This window comes from Mytilus californianus, unplaced genomic scaffold (genome assembly GCF_021869535.1).
Source record: "Mytilus californianus isolate M0D057914Y unplaced genomic scaffold, xbMytCali1.0.p SCAF_4, whole genome shotgun sequence".
NCBI lineage: Eukaryota > Metazoa > Mollusca > Bivalvia > Mytilida > Mytilidae > Mytilus > Mytilus californianus.
Window position 1 is genome coordinate 108,443,275 of NW_026262690.1, and position 21,760 is coordinate 108,465,034.

General features: G+C 32.3%; 2 protein-coding genes across 15 annotated transcripts in view; one reads left to right on the forward strand and one right to left on the reverse strand.

Annotated features, from left to right (window-relative positions):
- The window catches only part of LOC127739055 (alpha-mannosidase 2-like), a 231,115-nt gene that overhangs the window by 115,398 nt on the left and 93,957 nt on the right, over positions 1–21,760 (forward strand). The gene's annotated exons all lie outside the window — the stretch shown is intronic.
- Positions 13,138–18,267, reverse strand: LOC127739064 (uncharacterized). Its single transcript, XM_052250634.1, has 2 exons — positions 18,242–18,267; positions 13,138–14,869 (listed from the first exon to the last, which is right to left on the reverse strand). The coding sequence occupies exon 2, from the start codon at positions 14,850–14,852 to the stop codon at positions 13,143–13,145; it is 1,710 nt and encodes a 569-aa protein (XP_052106594.1). The 5' UTR covers positions 14,853–14,869; positions 18,242–18,267; the 3' UTR covers positions 13,138–13,142.

Below are 21,760 nucleotides of genomic sequence, written 5' to 3' on the forward strand. Positions count from 1 at the left end.
TCTATTTATAAACCACTACCCTTGTCTTACCTAGTATGGGGTGATTTTCATCAGCTCTGATACCAGCCCTTATTTTTCTATCCATACTCAAAAAACAACGTTGTTTATTTAGTATGGATAGTTATAATATAAAGGATTGTACATTATAAGAAAAATCAAATGTAGAAAGGAAGTTCTGAACATTCATATTGATTATCAATCAGATCTTTTTATAATGAAACTAAACTTGTGAGGAAGCACAGTGTAAATTCAGAACGCTTGCTTTCCGATTCAATCGACATTAACGGTGCTTCCCGATACACGTAATGCTTGCTTTCAGATTTTGTTATGAGGATGGACGATACTTTAATCGGATGGTATAAGGTGTTCTCTCTTGTATCTCATAGAACACTAAATATATTTTTCTTGAAAAAAATGAAATGCACGTCATCATAAAAGTTTATAATCAAGTCGTAAACGGTCATAAAAACGCAACACTGTAAACAATTGAACACAAGAAGGCATTTCTTTCGTATGAAACTGTTTAAAACATTTTTCAAATTCACAGCTTTAAAATCCTCTATTGACTTTCCTTTCATTAATACTGTTCAGTTTCTCGAAACTCATTTAATCTACCATAAATGTCTGTTGAAAAAAATCGTAAGAAACGCTGTCTTTCAGATTGTTTACAAACGTCATTCTGGGAAACAATTGCTTCCCGATTTTCAGAAAACGACTTCTTTCAAATGGAACAATTTTCTAGATGTTCAAATTGACACAATTAAGTTATTTGTTCTTATCATACTTTATGTATTTCTCTTGGTATAAAAAAAAAAGTACAAAAAAAACAAAACACAAAATGTATAAAACACAAAAAAAAAACTCGAATAAAACGAAATCCCCAAAATAATCACAAAAAAAAAAATAAAAACGAATCATGTGTTCCGAAAGGGTAACTTTTCTGCTACATTCTCGTTTGAATTACAAGGTTTAATTAATAATTTTGCTTGCCGAAAGAAAGAAAGATAAAAGCATAAAAGGAAAAGAAAGGACTATGGCTCTATCCACAAAAGAGTACATGAAAAAAGATATTAAATATATCCGCAAAAAGATTTAATGATTAATACACTATATAACTGTTATCTGACCAAAGCTCTGAAAAAAATCAACCTGTAATGGTTCAATCACAACATCACAGCCTTTGTGTGTACTTGCTTATTTTTTTAAAGTGATTACCTAATTATAAACCAAGGGATATAATGCAGAAATTTTGGGTATGTATACCAAAAACATATAAGAAGGTTAGCAACAACCTCAATTATGTTGAACGTAAAGCTATGTATTGTCTTTTAGCCACATTTTGGTTATCGAAGTTCTTCCATGCAATATTTCGTCATGGACATGCATGAACTATTTGCCATTGGATGTTAAGCATCCAACAATCAATCAATCAATCGATGCAAAATTGAACAAAAAACATGTAAAGCTTGCAAATTTGTTTTGAAAATGCTCACAACGACAACATGTAGCAGTGAATAACATGTTGATTTTATGGAGAAAAAAAATTAAAAAATAAGTATATTATATAGACTATATGGATAAACAGGTTCTTACATCTCAGGGAGGGGGGACACTTACTATTAACTAGTGGTAGGGATGAGCCATTGAAATAGGCCACTATTTCAAGCTCCCTGATATAATCATGACATGTTACGGTCAAGAAATTCATGAAAAATATGATACTTCTACCATAAAGGATTGAAGCCCTCCTCTTGCCTTAGATAATACAGATTACTAGCTTTGGAACCGTAGTCTGCACAAATCAGAAAGTATAATAAGGATCATTAGAGTTACGGTTCCACAGCTAGAAACATTACGTAATGGGAAGATTTTCTACAATGAAACATATTTGGGCATGCTTAATTACTAGTTCTATATTTGACTGAACTTGCACCTCTCAAATCTAAAAGTAAGCATTTCCTGAACCTCAAAGTAATCGTTACACGTCGATTTTCCCAAAAAGAAGAACAAACCCAATAACATTATTTGCGATCTTATAGTTTGTATAAAAATGATATATTAACCCTTTTGATATAAGACTGCGTTGGGAAAGTAAATGTGGATGAAAGTTTTAAAATTTGGAAATGTTTGGCTGTGGAGTCTGTTTTACAAGACAACACAGTTCTGTTGTAAATGAAATCACATTCATTTATCATTCGAAGAAACAATAAATTATGAAACTGGATACCTGGTTTAATTGTTTTATTCCGTCAACTTCAACTTCATTCATGAAAATTGGTATTTCATTATTTTTTTATTATTGTAGTAACCTACCTTTCTACCCTCTCTGTAATTTTCTTTTACAAAATCGGAAAGTAAGCGTTTTCTGAATCGGAAAGCAAGCGTTACCATCATTTAAATCGGAAAGCAAGCGTTCTGAATATACACCATGGGAAGACAGTAAATAATCATACAGTAAAGTAAAAAAGAAGTATTATAAATCATATGAGATGATTTTTTGGGATAGAAAAGTCTTTTATGGAATGGACTGAAAAGTAAGCAAAAACTTCAAATCCCTTAATACACCAATTGACATGTGTGACTTTTGTTATAACTTCAAGATAATTGGAACCATAATGAAAAAAACAGTTGGATAAATTTTATGACAGTAAACTGCAAACATATATCATTTATATAAATCATATTTTTGTTTGAGAATGGAGAATTAAGAATTTATAATATTATTTTCCAGTGTCTTATCCTTGTTGAAGTGACAGAATATAACTCAGTTCAGACTATGTATTGAGTTAAACTCGAACACTTTTTCCCCAAATATACAAAGAGAGACAATTCAATTCAGTTATTCATAAATTATAAACATTTTTTTTTTTACAATGTCATTAGTTTCATCTACAAAGGCAATCAAGTACATATATAGTTTTTTCCCCCAATTTTCTATAAATGAATCATTTGAGAAACTTATAAATAAGTTATAAATAAAAAATAGGTAGTCTGGATTGAATATATTACTCACATTTGTGTAACTGTTGTTTGTTTATGCTGTGTATTTAGAAAACAAATTTCCAATGGAATTATATCTATATAAGTTAAACAATGTTAATCAAGTCAAATGTAAGCAGAAACTTCAAATCCCTTAATGCACCAATTGACATGTGTGACTTTTGTTATACCTTCGAGATAACTGACATAATGTATCCCTTTCTATCCTGAAAAGAGAGCCTCCAACAACATGAACAACTTCTTTGAATTCAACATTTGTAAAGAAATGATTTAGTGTGATAATTTACATGTATGAATATGCTGCTTTTTGTGATCAATTCTGATTGGCTGGCTCATTTACTCTGAATACGGACAAACCTGTGTATCTGGAAAAGTTTTAAGGCATAGCATGTCCTAGGAAAATAAAATTCAAATCCATTTTGTTTTAGAAAATTAAAAACTGGATTTTGCAGTGTACTTTTTTTTGTCCCTGCAGAAGATGATAAAATTACCAAACAGTTGATTTTCACATGATATGATCAACTCAGCAACACAGTTCAAATCACCAATTATTGTCAGGTGTCCCTCTATTGTCCATGTAAATCAATGCACTGTTCACTTCAATTATAACCAATGGGGAATTCTCAAACCTGTTTCCCAACTTTGTTTATTTTGGCTCCTTCTGTAGGAATGAAAAAGTGCACTGTAAAATCTATTTAAGTTTTTAATTTTCTAAAACATAAAATGACTAAAACAGTCAATTTTGAGGTGAAAACACAGCCATTTTAGCCATACAGTTCACATGTACCTTAATAGCCAGTCAAGGTCGTAAAACATACCCAACCAAATCCTTTTTTGAATTATTACTTTGAGCCTGTCTTCTTATATTCTAACTGAAATTTCAATGTTCAGATAAGTAGTTATTGACAGGCAGTTAGGCTCTTAACTGGGCAACGACTTGAGTACTGTTCAGTCAATCCTTTTCATATTGAAATAGGTTGTCTCCCCATAACAATGTCAAAGTCAAATTTAATTTTTTTAATTTAAGAGCTTCCATGGTGTTCAGAAGTCCTTGATTGATAGAACAATGGCCGTTAAGGTCTCTTTTGTGCAAAAATAAGAACAGTTTAACCAGTCCTTTTCAAATTATGAATCTGTTGTTTCTCAAGTAAATATAGAGGTCAAGGTAGGTTATGATGATTTTCACTTTTGGTTTTCATTTTAAGTTATGGCCCATTTTTATATGACCCCAAAAAATTTGTGTTCGTATATTGCTTTTATGTCGTCGTCGTCAGCGTCCGAAGACACATTTGGTTTCCGGACAATAACTTTAAGTCTTAAGTGAACAGATCTTTATGAAATTTTACCAGAAGGTTCAATACCACAAAAGGAAGGTTGGGATTGATTTTTGGGTTATGGTACCAACCGTTTAGGAATTAGGGCCAAATTTTTTTTTTTTTTTACATTTTTTCCAAAAATTTTCAATTTTTACATGGATTTTGTCTGATTTATATATATATAAAATGCAACAAATACTGATATGGCAGGAGATACACACCAAACAGTGTGTTTTTATTATTATATATATAACAGATTAAGTATTGTGCAACAGCACAGTATTGCGCAAAAGCAAGAAATCTTCAATTGAAAATAAATACAAATCATTTAACCAATTTCAATGGAATTAATTTAAAGTCTTTAATTTTTGGGGGTTCTAACCATGTATTACTATTTTGGATATTGGGCCCCATTTTTAAATTGGTCTACATTGAGGTCCAAAGGGTCCAAAATTAAACTTTTTTGATTTCATCAAAAACTGAATTATTGAGGTTCTATGATTTGCTGAATCTTATTGTGCATTTAGATTTTTTTATTTTGGGCCCTGTTTTCAAATAAGTCCATATTAAGGTTTGAAGGGTCCAAAATGAAACTTTGTTTGATTTCAACTAAAATTAAATTTTTGGTGTTTTTTTATATGCTGAATCTAAACATGTTGTTAGATTTTGGGATATCAGACCATACTAGGTAAATTAAATGTTCCATTTCAAATTTTTTAGATCTTTGACCAAATTTATTTTGTGTCAGAAACCTATATTATGTCAAAAATTTGATCACAATCCAAATTAATACAGTATCAAGCTTGAATATTGTGTCCAAACTTGCCCCAACTGTTCAGGGTTCGACATCTGTGGTCGTATCAGAAGCATTTTATTAAGTTATCTGACCACATTTATTCTGTGTCAGAAATCTTTAATGTGTCAAATATTTAATCACTATCCAAATTCAGAGCTGTATCAAGCTTGAATATTGTGTCCATACTTGCCCCAACTGTTCAGAGTTCGACCTCTGCGGTCGTATCCAGCTGCTCCAGGTGGAGCACATTTTTTAGCTCACCTGACCTAAAAGGTCAAGTGAGCTTTTCTCATCACTTTGCGTCCGTCGTCCGTCGTCCTGCGTCCGTCGTCCGTAAACTTTTACAAAAATCTTCTCCTCTGAAACTACTGGGCCAAATTTGACCAAACTTGGCCACAATCATCATTGGGGTATCTAGTTTAAAAAATGTGTCCGATGACCCCACCCGTGAACCAAGATGGCCGACATGGCTAAAAATAAAACATAGGGGTAAAATGTAGATTTTGGCTTATATCTCTGAAACCAAAGCATTTAGAGCAAATCTGACATGGGGTAAAATTGTTTATTAGGTCAAGATCTATCTCCCCTGAAATTTTCAGATGAATCGGACAACCTGTTGTTGGGTTGCTGCCCCTGAATTGGTAATTTTAAGGAAATTTTGCCGTTTTTGGTTATCATCTTGAATATTATTATAGATAGAGATAAACTGTAAACAGCAATAATGTTCAGCAAAGTAAGATCTACAAATAAGTCAACTTGACCAAAATGGTCAGTTGACCCCTTAAGGAGTTATTGCCCTTTATAATCAATTTTTAACCATTTTTCGTAAATTTTTGTAATCTTTTACAAAAATCTTCTCCTCTGAAACTACTAAGACAAATTTAACCAAACTTGTCCACAATCATCATTAGGGTATCTTGTTTAAAAAATGTGTCCGATGACCCCGCCCGTGAACCAAGATGGCCGACATGGCTAAAAAATAGTACATAGGGTAAAATGCAGTTTTTGGCTCATATCTCTGAAACCAAAGCATTTAGAGCAAATCTGATGGTATAAAATTGTTCATTAGGTCAAGATCTATCTGCCCTGAAATTTTCTTACCAATCAGGCAACCCATTGTTGGGTTGCTGCCCCTGAATTGGTAATTTTAAGGAAATTTTGCCGTTTTTGGTTATTATCTTGAATATTATTATAGATAGAGATAAACTGTAAACAGCAATAATGTTCAGCAAAGTAAGATCTACAAATAAGTCAACTTGATCAAAATTGTCAGTTGACCCCTTTAGGAGTTATTGCCCTTTATAGTCAATTTTTAACCATTTTTCGTAAATTTTTGTAATTTTTTACAAAAATCTTCTCCTCTGAAACTACTAAGACAAATTTAACCAAACTTGTCCACAATCATCATTAGGGTATCTAGTTTAAAAAATATGTCCGATGACCCCGCCCGCGAACCAAGATGGCCAACATGGCTAAAAAATAGTACATAGGGTAAAATGCAGTTTTTGGCTCATATCTCTGAAACCAAAGCATTTAGAGCAAATCTGATGAGTATAAAATTGTTCATTAGGTCAAGATCTATCTGCCCTGAAATTTTCAGACCAATCAGGCAACACATTGTTGGGTTGCTGCCCCTGAATTGGTAATTTTAAGAAAATTTTGCAGCTTTTGGTTATTATCTTGAATATTATTATAGATAGAGATAAACTGTAAACAGCAATAATGTACAGCAAAGTTAGATCTACAAATAAGGCAACATGACCAAAATTGTCAATTGACCCCTTAAGGAGTTATTGCCCTTTATAGTCAATTTTTTACAATTTTCATAAATTTTTGTAATCTTTTACAAAAATCTTCTCCTCTGAAACTACTAAGACAAATTTAACCAAACTTGTCCACAATCATCATTAGGGTATCTAGTTTAAAAAATATGTCCGATGACCCCGCCCGCGAACCAAGATGGCCAACATGGCTAAAAAATAGTACATAGGGTAAAATGCAGTTTTTGGCTCATATCTCTGAAACCAAAGCATTTAGAGCAAATCTGATGAGTATAAAATTGTTCATTAGGTCAAGATCTATCTGCCCTGAAATTTTCAGACCAATCAGGCAACACATTGTTGGGTTGCTGCCCCTGAATTGGTAATTTTAAGAAAATTTTGCAGCTTTTGGTTATTATCTTGAATATTATTATAGATAGAGATAAACTGTAAACAGCAATAATGTACAGCAAAGTTAGATCTACAAATAAGGCAACATGACCAAAATTGTCAATTGACCCCTTAAGGAGTTATTGCCCTTTATAGTCAATTTTTTACAATTTTCATAAATTTTGTAAATTTTTGTAAATTTTTACAAAGTATTTTCCACTGTAAAACGGGCCAAGTTCATTATAGATAGAGATAATAGTAAGGAGCAAGAATGTTCAGTAAAGTAAGATCTACAAACACATCACCATCACCAAAACACATCACCATCACCAAAACACAATTTTGTCATGAATCCATCTGTGTCCTTTGTTTAATATGCACATAGACCAAGGTGAGCGACACAGGCTCTTTAGAGCCTCTAGTTTATGAATAAAGCAACATATTTTGAACATGTATTGATAACTTGAAAAACAATTAAAAACTTGTCTTTTTTCAATTTTGATATGATATTTCCCAAGAAAAAATGGAGATAAGGTTAAATTTTGATAATTTTAGTTTTGCCATCCTGGAATGAGGGTCATGATTGGTTGAAAAATAGTGCTTTTGTTGTTTCTGCGGTAACTTGCCAATTATCTATCCTGTTGTTTAATTATAAGTACCAATAATGACCTTTATGCTTATCAAATTACAATGACACTTATAAGTGTGCTTGACCTTTTGTTTGCTGTCAGTTTGATAGCATACTTGTTTTTTATTGTTCTCCCCCGCAAGGCTTTGTAGGAGACATAGAAATACTGTGCGTCTGTCTGTCCGTCTGACCGTCCGGTCTTGTTAGCTCTCTGACATGTACAATTCATTTTCAGATATTTATAAAATTTGTATCATAGTTTTATATCAACAATGTCTCGGACAAGTTCGAAAATCAGTGACAATTAATAATTTTTTAAAGAGTTATGCCCCTTGGAAACATTAAATATATGGAAAATTGCATCGTTAGCGCTCTCATGTGTAAAATTCTTGCCAGATTTTTATGAAACTTATATTGTAAATTCACATCAGCAATGTCTCGGACAAGTTTGAAAATCAGTGCCGATTAATTATTTTTAAAAGAGTTATGCCCCTAGAAATGTTAATTATATGGAAATTTGCATTGTAAGCAAACTCTCATGTACAATTTTTGCCAAATTTTTATCAATTTCATATCAAAGGTATATATCAGCAATGTCACGGACATTTTCAAAATAATTGCCGATCAAATATTTTTAATGAGTAATATGTTATTGAAATATTAAATATATCAGAAATTGGTCTTAAGTCTTCAACTCTCTTAAGATAATTTTAAAAAGTTTGAAAAAAAAAAAAAAAAAATTTAATTATTGCCCTTGAACAGATAAAATATGTACAACGAGGGGGACATTGGAACTCTGTTCTTTTATTTCATTTAAAAATATAAATTCTATAGCACTGTTATATCATTTGCAGTACTGAAATGGCATACATAAATAGCCGTTGTTGTTTCTTTTATATAGAATACCAAGATAAAAGTAATGATCTGTTTATATGCAGTAAGTCCCAAGTTTTCACTATTTATTTGTCATCATGACTACTTAAGTGTCAGCCATATGTTTGCTGCTGATAACTTTCTTTGTAGGTGGTTCTGTTGGTTTTTTAAAGTCTTCAGCCATCCATAACAATATGTCATGTAACAATTGTCAGTTTCTGTCCCATTAAGAGAGATTTATTATTTATTCTGGTGTGCAGGTTGAACTTGTTTTTAACAATCTTTGATGTAAAAGTCAATGTCTTCGTCATGAAATTTATGGCCCTGGATATGATAGATAAAATGACTTGCCTCATTAATATTTTCTTCAAAATGCTATTTAAATATTAATCATGAAAAGAAAAGGGATTTTTATTAAAAGAACTAGCTAGACATTTTTTTTTTCTCTCATTTTTATCCATTTTTTTATACAACTGCAAAATTATTTGCATTCGTAATATGTTAAGGCGATATCTGTGTTGGCGTCTGGAGACATTTTAATTCACAGACATAATTTAGGTATAAGTGTATGGAATTTAAGCACAAGATTCCAAACCACAAAAGGAGAGTTGGGATTGATTTCGGGGGTTATTGTCGTAGCTGTTCTGTAATTAGGGGCCAGAAAGGCATCTTACTGGATCATAACCTCTAGCTAGCGAAGATGTCAGAAAGTGGTCAAAAACAAATATTTTTCTGGTTTTCAGGCAATAACTTGAGTATAAGTGTATGAATCTCTATTAAATTTTAACACAAGGTTCCATACCACAATAGGAAGGTTGGGATTTTTTTTGGGGGTTATTGTCGTAGTTGTTTAGAAGGGGCCAAAAACAAGCATTTTTCATGTTTCAGGACAATAATTTGTGCATAAGATAAAATTGAGAATGGAAATGGGGAATAAGAGTATAGATTTCTATGAAATTTTACCACAAGGTTCCATACTTCAAAAGGAAAGTTTTGATTGATTTTAGGGAGGTCATGGCCCAAACCGTTTAAAAATTAGGGGTAGAAAAGGGGCCAAAAACAACTATTTTTGTGGTTTGCAGGCAATAACTTAAGTATTAAATTATGGATCGCTATTAAATTTTTGGACAAGGTTCCTTACCACAATAGGAAGGTTGGGGGATATTATAGAAGCTGTTTAGGAATTAGGGGGCAAAAAGGGCCTTACAAAAACAATTATTTGTCTTTTTCACAGACAATAACTTGAGTATAATTGTATGGATCTCTATTGAATTTTAACATAAGGTTCCATACCACAGTAGGAAGGTTGGGATTTATTTTGGGGGTTATTGTTGTAGCTGTTTAGTAATTAGGGGCCAAAGAGGAGCCAAAAACTAGCATTTTTTATATTTCAGGACAATAATTTGCGTATAATTGTATAGATTTCTATGACATTTTACCACAAGGTTCATATTACTTCAAATGGAAAGTTAGGATTGATTTGTTTGGGGTCATGGTCCAAACTGTTTAATAATAAGGGGTCGAAAAGGGGCCAATAACAACTATTTTTCTGGTTTTTACCACAATAGGAAGGTTGGGGATTATTTTGGGGGTTATTATAGCAGCTGTTTAGGAATTAGGGGCCAAAAAGGGCCAAACAAAAACAATTATTTGTCTGGTTCACAGACAATAACTTTAGTTTAAGTGTATGCATCTCTATTAAATTCTAGCACAAGGTTCCATATCACAATATAAATGATTTATTTTGGGAGTTATTGTCATAGCTGTTCAGTAGTTACGGGCCAGAAAGGGCCAAAAACAATTATTTGTCTTCTTTTAAGACAATAACTTGAGTGTAAATATATGGATCTCTATTAAATGTTAGCTCAAGGTTCCATACCACAATAGGAAGGTTGGAAATTATTTTAGGGGTTATTGTTATAGCTGTTTAGTAAGTGGGGTCCAAAAAAGGGGCCAAAAACAAGCATTTTTCATGATTCAGGACAATAATTTGTGCATTAGAGTTATGACCGTAATGGTTTAGTTAAAAGGAGACAAAAATAATTCTTTTGTAATACTTTGTATAAATTTCTTATTTCTCTAGCAATTTCAATGGGTTTGGGGTTCTTTAATATCCTGAATCTAATTAGGTATTTATTATTTGATTTTGGATCTGTTTTTGAATTAATCCATATTAAGGTTCAAAGGGTTCAAAATTAAACTTTGTTTGATTTCTTCAAAAATTGAATTATTGGTGTTCTTTGATATGCTGAATCTAATCATGTATTTAGATTTTTAATTTTGGGGCCTGTCTTCAAATTGGTTCACATTTAAAGGTCCAAAGGGTCGAATATTAAACTTTGTTTGATTTAAAAAAAATGAATGGCTGGGGTTCTTTCATATGCTGAATCTAACTGTGTATTTGAAAGGACAAGGTACGATAAGCCCCCGTTTTGGCCCTTCTATTTTCTCATTTTTACAATTTTGTTTTGGAAAGCTACTTATTATGTTGAAATATTCCCTTAGGTTTAAAGTTTGTTTGGATGAACTGCAAAACCATTAATTTCAGCAACTAGGTGAGGTGAGGGGGTAAAAAGGCATCAAAAACGCCAAAAGCAGGAAAAATTATGATTTTTGGCCTGTGTTTCTTAAAATTTAATAGCGTGCGCCTACGTGACCCAGAGAAAATTATGGCGGTCTAGACAGTAAAAACAGTGATAATGACATTGTAATAAAAAAAATCCTGGGTCACGTTGGCGCAGGCACTTAAAAACTTAAAAATTGTTGTACGGAACACCTCCAAAGTGAATAATAATTACAATATCTGAATAATAATGGAAAGTTTACTCCCCTCACCTCAACCAGTTGCTGAAATTAATGGTTTTGAAGTTCATCCAAACAAACTTCAAACCACAGTGAATATTTTAACATCATAAGTAGCTTTCCAAAACAAAATTTGAAAATAAGAAAATAGGGTGGCCAAAACGGGGGCTTATCATACCTTGTCCTTTGTTTTTGATCTTTGATTTTGAGACCGATTTTCAAATTGGTCCACATACATGTAGTCCAAAATTAAACTTATTTTGAATTTATGAAAAAATGAATTCAAAGGGTTCGTTGATAAACTGAATCTAAGCATGTATTTAGATTTTTTATTTTGGACCAAATTTTCAGTTGGTCTATCTAAATCGTGGTCCAAAATTAAAGTTTGTTTAATTTCAACAAAAATTGAATATATGGGGTTCCTTGATATGCTGAATCTAACAGTGTATTTAGATTTTGGATTTTGGGCTCCTTTATCAAATTGGTCCACATTTATGTCCAGAGGGTCCAAAATTAAACTTTGTTTGAATTGAAAAAAATGAATTCTTGGGATTCTTTGATATGCTGAATCTAATGTGTATTTAGATTTTGGAAATTAGGCCATCATAGGTAAAAGTCCAATTTCAAATTTTTCAGTTCTTCGACCACATTCATTATTTAATCACAATCCAAATCCAAAGCTGTATCAATCTTGAATGTAGTGTCCATACTTGCCCCAACTGTTCAGGGTTCGACCTCTGCTGTCGTATCAAGCTGCACCTTTTGGAGCATTGTATATTATTTTTTTTTGCCAAAAAATGGGGGCAAAAACATTTTGTCGGTGCCTATATCAAAAATATAAAAAATGAACTTTTTACATCATTTGGGGTCTGGTGGAGGGTTGTCATTGGCAATTTATACCACATCTTATTGAGAAAAAAAAACCAAAATGTGGCCATAGGGAGGGGGATCCAGGATCCCTTGAGCTGAATGGGTAGCCTATCCTTTTTATATGTCTGTTTTTATTGAAAATAAACAGTATTAAACTGTCAATTTTATATATAATTAATCACAGGTCTTGTTGATTTGTTGTTTATGATTCTTCATTTTGGCACATGACTGTCTACAGAATACCTGTTTTAAGGTATCAACTGATAAATGTAGAAATTATTATTAAAGAAAATAAAGTTTCTATCCCCCTCCATGCACAGATGCCATTGATTTCAATTGGCTATTATTTTTACAGACCCTTTTGTCATATACATTGTATCTCAAGTTTTCCGGTATTGATATATCCTTGGCATTCAAATTGCTTGTTTCTAATAAAGGTAAATACTGAAAATGCTTTCAACGCTTGTTATTTTCATTTTTTTAAATTATTTACTTTTTAAATACTTTATGCTATGCGATTTGAAAAAAAGATAAAAATCATTTATCATATGAAAAGTGAACAAACATGTGTTCTGAGACGACAGTGGAGGAGGATGCGTCAACAATTGTTAAGGTTTCTGCTTTAAAGTAAGGAAAATATCATGCCTTTGATATTATTGAACACTATGCATAGATATTCTTTTATTGAAAAAAAATTAAATAACATTTTAAATTTTATAAACAAAAGCTGTTTCATAGTCTGTATTACTGCTGTCTTCACTAATTTTACTTGACACTATCATCTTTCCTGTTTCTTTGTTAATGTTTATTGCCCGTGGATAGTTGATTCCATCAGTCTGTGACAGTATTGTCTTGCATGTTTTACCATCAGGAGATACTACCACGACACTGATGTTTCCACGAGAAACTATATAAACAAAGCCATGCTGGTCTAATGTAAGTCTTACTGGACTGTCAATGTCATGATGCTGAAATGTCCAGAGAGGTTCTCCAGTAATTTTATAGCAGCAGACTTTGTTTTCCTCATAATTGGTCCCATAGATATTTCCTTGGAATAATGCAATACGTCCCACTCCTCCCATTCCTTCTAAGATTTTATGAGACATGTCATTCAGATTCACTGTAGTACACTGGCTGTCACCACTACTGATGATCAAAAATTTACCATCACTTGCTACTGCATTACAATAATGAGAAAGTTTAATTGTTTGAATGATTTTATTCTTTTCTATATCCACCATTGCTGTCTTGTTTTCTAATCTTAATGCGACAGCCACTGTATTATTTCTGACAAAGCAAGCATCACATGTATAATCTTTGAATGTAACTACTTTTTTGATGAAGATGCCATCATTACTGAACCGCAGAAGTTGTCTTTTATTGTAATCAAGTAATATAAATTTACCATCAGGTAGGATAAGACAGGCAAATATACTCAAAGACTTCTTGTCTTTTGGAATTGTCAGTCTTGTCAACAAGGTTGGCTTTATTCGTTCAATCCTAGGATATTTTGGAACTAAGTGTTGCGCTTGATCTTTTCTTCCAGCCTTTATTTGGAAAGTAGAAGAGGTGGTATTTATATTAATATCGCCAAATGATTTAACATCATGTAAAATTGATTGAAGAGCAGACGAAATGTTAAACTCTAGATTCTTTTCAATGAAGTTGTCTCCACTTTTTAAATCTTCTAAATATTTTGCCATTTGTGATGTAGCTTTCTCAATTTCTCTCAGACCATTATACATTTGTAGCTCTGTTGCATATTGTGTCATTTTGGTAAACTGACTCTGCATTTGGTTTATCTGACTGGCTCGCTGTTCCATTTGTTGCACGAGAGTGGCCATGTTTGATTTAAGCTTTGAATGTTTAGACTCTAAATCATTAAGTATGTCTTGCTCTAATTTGTCTAAATAATCATCGACCATCTTCCTCCAATACCTTATTTCCTCAACGGCTTTGGTTTTCTGAGTATTGATGGTACTAGTCCTGGTTTTCAGGTACGTTATGGCTGTATCAAAGTTTTCCTTCATATTCTTTAAATCTTTTTCAAAAAGTTGAAATGAGGCAGATGATTTTACTTGGTTTAGGATATCAGACAAGGGTTTCAAGTCTTGACATTTCTGGTGTTTATCAGTGACACACTGGACACAGCATGGACAGGCGTGGAAAGAACAATAAAGTTCAATTGTCTTTTTGTGGTCTCTGCACTGACTACTTATTTCTTGCATGAATGTAGGTAACGTTTGGTAATCTTCAGCTGACATGGTTTTATGGTTCTTAGACAGTCTTGACTTGCTGTGAGGTTTTTCACAGTCTCCACAAAAAAAAACCTCACATTCTGTGCACCATGTGACTGCTGTGATGGAGATTTCATCATCATGACAAATTGTACAAAGGTGCTTGACTGATGAGGCCATTACATTTCTCTTTAGATCTGAAATATATGGGTGAAAATCTCTCTAATAATATAAATCTATTCAGTTATATAAAAAATGGCTTACCCAAAACATATTACTGTATGAAGTAATTGGTATTATAAATGGATGCTTTATGTCTTGATATGTAATAACAAATATACTACATGCTACATATTCACACTCATAAAATGTTTATCATGTGAATTTACACTGCTCTACACCTTTGACATACTTATAGTCATATATGTTTAAACAATTAAAAGGAAGACCATTACTGAAACTGTTGAACCAATTCAAACTTATTTATAACCGGGTTTGCTGATTGAAATCCAGTCATTAGGTCCTCCCACCTTTTCTGTGGAAAGACCATGTGGATTTCTTTTGTTTATTTTTATGGATCTGGCAAAGCGGAGGCGTCATTATATTGTACTCTTGTCCGTCCGTACGTCTGTCCGTCTGTCCCTACGTCCCAAAATTGGTTATCATTCTCTAACTTTTGTTTGCCTCATCCAAATGTTATGAAACTTATACACAATGCTTATTACCACAAAACACAGATCAAGTTTGAATTTTGGTGGCATCACTTTTACAGTTCTAGAGTTATGCCCCTTTACAAATGGAAAAATTGCTGAATTTTTCGTTTCTGTTCTCTAATTTTAGTTTGCCTCAACCAAATGTTATGAAACTTATACACAATGCTTATTATCACAAAACTCAGATCAAGTGCAAATTTGGGTTGCGTCACTTTTACTGCTCTTGAGTAATGTCCCTATTTTTTTTTTCTTCTGAAACTTTTATTTTTTTAAGAAAACATTTGGTTTCACAAGATGTCGCTTATATATTTGGTATATGATATTGAACAGTTTATACACTTTTGAAACTGACACTGTTTATCCAAACACTTTTCCTTGTGAGAGTTATCTCGCTGGCCACTATGTTTCTGGTTATCTTTAATCTATTGCAAACGTCAAAGAAATCTTCAATTAATTTTTCCACATTGCTCGGTTTCTCAAGATGTTTTTTTAAATTTTAACTGAAGCAATATAGATTCCATTATGAGTCATTTCTCATTCTGTATTTGAAATAAGTGATACGTGTACATCCCCAAAATAGGTTTCCATTTTCTAACTTTAGTTTGCCTCAACCAAATCCTATAAAACTTATACACAATGCTTATTACCACAAAACACAGATCAAGTTTGAATTTTGGTGGCATCACTTTTACCGTTCTAGGTTATGCTCCTTTACAAATGGAAAAATTGGTGAATTTTTCGTTTCCGTCCTCTCACTTTAGTTTGCGTCAACCAAATGTTATGAAACTTGTACACAATGCTTATTAAAAATGTACCACAAAACTCGGATCAAGTACAAATTTTGGTAGTGTCACTTTTACCGCTCTTGAGTTATGTCCCTATATTAAGTTATATGCAAGCGGGGGCATCATCTGTCCCATGGATACATTCTCCATTTTTTTTTTCTGCAACTTTTATGTTTTTAAGAAGAAATCTGGTTTCACAAGATGTCGCTTATATATTTTGTATATGATATTGAACAGTTTATAAGCTTTTGAAACTGACACTGTTTAACCAAACACTTTTCCTTGTGAGAGTTATCTCGCTGGCCAATATGTTTCTGGTTATCTTTAATCTATTGTAACAATTAAACAAATATTCAATATATTTTTCCAAATTGCTCGGTTTCTCAAGATGTTTGTTAAATTTTAACTGAAGCGATATAGATTCCATTATGAGTCATTTCTCATTCTGTATTTGAAATAAGTGATACATATTTGTAAATGGCAAACCATAAGTTATAGAGACATAGGGTCTTTGGATTTGAGGTCCTTGGTCCACCAAAAAACTTTTGAGATCAAGGTCAAAGGTTATTAGGTATGTTTTAAATTTTGATATTGGCTTATTATTGCTTCTCCTCAGTAACTATATATTGCATTGACAAAATATTTGTACCAAATTGTTAGTTTTGAAGTAAATTTATGTTGTATAACACATAAATTTTGATTAAAAAGGTACATTGACATTAAATTGGAGTTTTCTCCTCTTATATTTATAATTACCTATATGGTGACACAACTTATTAACCATATATATAGGAGAGACCTAAGGTCTTTTGATTTAAGCTCCTTGCTTTAAGACCTTGAAATTATGGTCAAGGTCAAAGTTTTCTATCAAAATATGTGCATTTGGGGTGGAAAGACCTTCAATTTTTCTCTAAATTGTTTTTATGCATTAAGTGTTACCCTTGTCTGTCAATCCGTCAGTCCGTCTTGTACGTCCCCAAAATTGGTTTCCATTCTCTAACTTTAGTTTGCCTCAACCAGATGCTATAAAACTTATTCACAATGCTTATTACCACAAAACACAGATCAAGTTCGACATTGGGTGGCATCACTTAACATTCACGAGTTATGCCCCTTTATAAACATTAAAATTGCTGAATTTTTTGTTTCCGTTCTCTAACTTTAGTTTGAAACAACCAAATGTTATAAAACTTATACACAATGTTTATTACCACAAAACACAGATCAAGTTCGAAATTGGGTGGTGTCACTTTCACTGTTCATGAGTTATGTCCCTTTATAAACATAAAAATTGCTGAATTTTTCGTTTCCTTTCTCTTACTTAAATTTGCCTCAACCAAATGATATGTAATTTATACACAATGCTTATTACCACAAAACACAGATCAAGTTCGAAATTGGGTGGCGTCACTTTTACCATTCTTCAGTTATGCCCCTTTGTAAATGGAAAATTTGCTAAATCTGTTGTTTCCGCTCTCAGTAACTTTAGTTTGCTTCAACCAAATGTTATGAAACTTATACACCATGCTTATAATTTCAAAACAGTCTTAACTACATGAATCCTGCATCTGTATGTGGAAGTTGACTCATGCATATTTACAAGTGGGGGCATCTGTGGCCCATAGACACATTCTCCATTTATTTTTAATTTATTTAGGGTTTGTATGGCAGAAGTGGGCATCTCCAGTGGTTCATTTGTAATATAACTATTAACTTTTCAACTAATGATTTAAATAAAAATTTTAAATCTAAGATAACATGCCATGCCAAATAAACACCAATGAAATCTTCTGGTTTTTGTGTCATTGGGATGATGTTTCATTGACATACATATATACAACAACACATCTCCATTTTGTGACATACATATACAACACTCCATTTTGATCCTTGTGTAAAATTTTGCCAATCACACAAAAAATAGTTTTTGTAAAAAAAATAAGTACATTTATCCATTGAAATTATTGGCCCAGTCACCCCAACCCCCCTAAAACCCTTCCAGAGTTTTGAAAAATTTTGAATTTAAAGTAATAAAAATAAATGAACAATTGAATTAATAAAAAAATCTTACCATGAACATTTTGACAGAAAGAAATATACACAGGGAATTAGAAACTATAAAATGTCCAATATCTGGTACACTTTCCTAGAATTGTTGATTTAAATTTGAATAATTGTCACAAATAAAATTGAGAATGGAAATGGGGAATGTGTCAAAGAGACAACAATCCGACCATAGAGCAGATTTAAAATTTGTTTTTTTTTATGTATAAACACGTATTTGATATGAGTATATAAGCCACAGCTGCGACGACGGTGTCAACAATTGTTAAGTTTTCTGCTTAAGATAGTTTGATAGGAAATACTTGTGATAGATCATTGATATTTAATACAAAGTTGCATTACTATCAGACTGAGTACATATCAGTTTGAAGAATATTTTGAGCCCCTGCCCCAAAGGATCTGGTCCATTGACTTTGAATTAATTAGTAATTTTCAATGTTAAGTTTTCTGCATACCGGTAAATTAGTTTGATAGGATCTACTTGTGATAGATCAATGATATTTTGTATAAAGTTGCATTACTATCAGTTCATATCAGTTTGACGACTATTTCTAGTCCCTGCCCCCTAGGTCATGCTCCAGTGACTTTGAATTAATTAGCAATTTTCAATGTTAAGTTTTCTGCTGAAGTCAGTTTGATAAGAACTAATTGTGATAGATCAATAATATTTTGTATAAAGTTGCATTACTATCAGTACATGTCAGTTTGATGATTATTTTCAGGCCCTGCTTACTAGATAATGGTCCAGCGACTGAATTGATAAATCATGTTCATGTCAATCAAATTGTCTTTTTCTGAATTTTATGCTGACAGGCGAGACATATCTCTGTGTCAACAGTTTTATTGTCTATTATTTTGAAACTATAATAGATACACTGATTAATTTTATTAGGAAAAATAATTAGCTAGACAAGATCTACAAATAAGTCATAAAATTGAGAATGGAAATGGGGAATGTGTCAAAGAGACAACAACCCGACGAAACAGCAGAAAACAGCCAAAGGCTACCAATGAGTCTTCAACACAGCTAAAAAATCCCACACCCGGAGGCGAGCTTCAGCTGGCCCCTAAGAAATAATGTACCGGTATAGATACTAGTTCAGAGAAAATGGATGTCTCACTAAACTCGGAAACATATAAATGAACCAAAATTAAAAATACCATACAAGACTATTGAAGGCCAGAGGTTCCTGACTTGGGACAGGTGCAAAAATGCAGCGGGCTTAAACAAGTTTTATGAGATCTCAACCCTCCCCTATACCTCTAGCCAATGTGGATTAAAAAAGCACACAGCGATATGCACAGTAAAACTCAGTTTAAAAGGAGTCTGAGTCTGATGTTAGATAAGGAACAAAAAAAAACTAAGCAAAATGACAATGATGAACTATCAACATACATTAACAAAGGACTACTAGCAGTTACTGACATGCCATCTCCACACCTCAATTAAAATAATTGTAAGATTATGTCTTCATCATATGAAAATCAAGCACAATCCCTCCCGTAAGGGGTTTAGTATCATACCATCATTAGATATATGAGAAGAACATAACCCGTATCATGCCAATAACTGGTTTTAGAATAAATGTGTTTATTTCCGACGCAAAGACACTATGAGTGAATCAATATTAATTCCAAAAAATGCCATCTTTAATGACTTGACAACAGTATCATAACTATATCCCTTCTGAATAAGTCTGTTTAAAGGTTTGGTTAGCTTTTGAGGTGAATGACGACATTTTTTTGCTTTGTATAGAATATTACCATAAAAGATGGGATGTGAAATAATACCTGAACGTATAAGATGTTTTGACAAGTACCGGTATGTGATATCGAAAACCCTGTTCTAATAATTTTTCAGTAATACAGAGATTTCTTTCGTTAAAATCAAATATATTGTTACATACAGGAGCAAAACAATTTGGGATATATAAACACCTTAAGATGGTGCCAATGGAACGTCACCATCTAAAAATGGATAATTAACAATAGGAAACGAAAAATCATCTCTTTTATTGTAAATTTAAGCATTAATCTTCCCATTAAAGATATAGATATTAAGATCCAGGAAAGGACAGTGTTCATTGTTAGTATTAGCTTTATTTAAATTCAGTTCAGCAGGATAAATCTCTTTAGTGTACATACTGAAGTCGTCATTATTGAAAGCCATCCAATAAATCATCCAAATATCTAAAAGTGTTATTAAATTTTTGAATCAGATGTTGTTTCGATGGGTCTTTGCTGATTTTAGTCATAAATTGTAACTCGTAACAATACAGAAACAGGTCCGCATTAAGTGGTGCACAGTTAGTCCTCATTAGAATTCAAATAACTTGACGATATACAGAATCTCCATAGCGAACTCAAATATTAATCTATTAAAAATTCTAGTGTAGTTTCGTATCAAAGCAGGTTGAATTGACATAGTTCTTTTGTTTGTTATTACTAAAAAATGGCCTTAAAAAGTTTGAACATATATATTCACAATCTGACTTTTTACAAGCCCATTTAATTAGGTATGTGATTTTTTTCTTAATGAGATTATGAGGCAAAGTGGTATATAGGGTAGAAAAATTAAAACATCAATACAGATTTGCTTGAAGACGAAATAATTCTATAGATGTAAGGTGTTTTGTGCAGCTTCGTAAGCCAGAAGATAGGTGGAACTTTCATAATATTAGGTTCTGCTTGTAAGGAGGAAGCTAAAAGTTTATGTTTGTTACAGATATCCTTTTTTCCAAAAATTGAGTCAGTTGGAATGTAGGTGAATTCGTGATTTGTTTTTTGCAGAACCTCAATATAAAATTTACGTCAAAACAATAATGATATTATTGGCAGTCTAATCAGCCAGGACAAAAACAAATTCCTTGGCGAGTTCTTTTAGCTTATGTTTGATATGAGAAATTAGGCTATTATGTTTGTTGTTAGGAGTAAAATGTTCTTTTAAATTGTTTATTACGAATATCAAATATGTTCATTATTGAATTAAAAAAAGAATCTAAGGATTTTTTGTCAGCTTTTTCTCATTTTATACGTTTTATACAGTAAGTACGGAGTGAGTCGTGGATGATGTTACGACACTCATTCCAATTAATATTAGACGGGGTCCTTTAGTAAGGAAAGATTTCAACTCTCGGTCCTAGACAATGTTAAGGTCTCCTGTTATAACATGGGAACTGGGGCCATTAATGTATTTGGAATTACTGCAATTTCATGACGTAGGTGTATTGTCACTGATATTAACATCTTTACACACCTCGCTATTATTTAACACATATTTCCGGGTAGATATTTTGTAAACATAACAAATTAGAGTGAGCTCGGTATTATCAAAATAACCACAAATTTGTTCTTTTACGTAATGATCATTAAAAATACTGGCACTATTTACAAAATCAAACATGGCTGAAATCATCAGATGAATCCTTGTTGGAGTATTGCTCTATAATGACATTTTTTACCAATTTGAATTTTTTATGTTTTTGCCTTATATCTTAAAAACTATATTAGATTAAAAGAGAACATA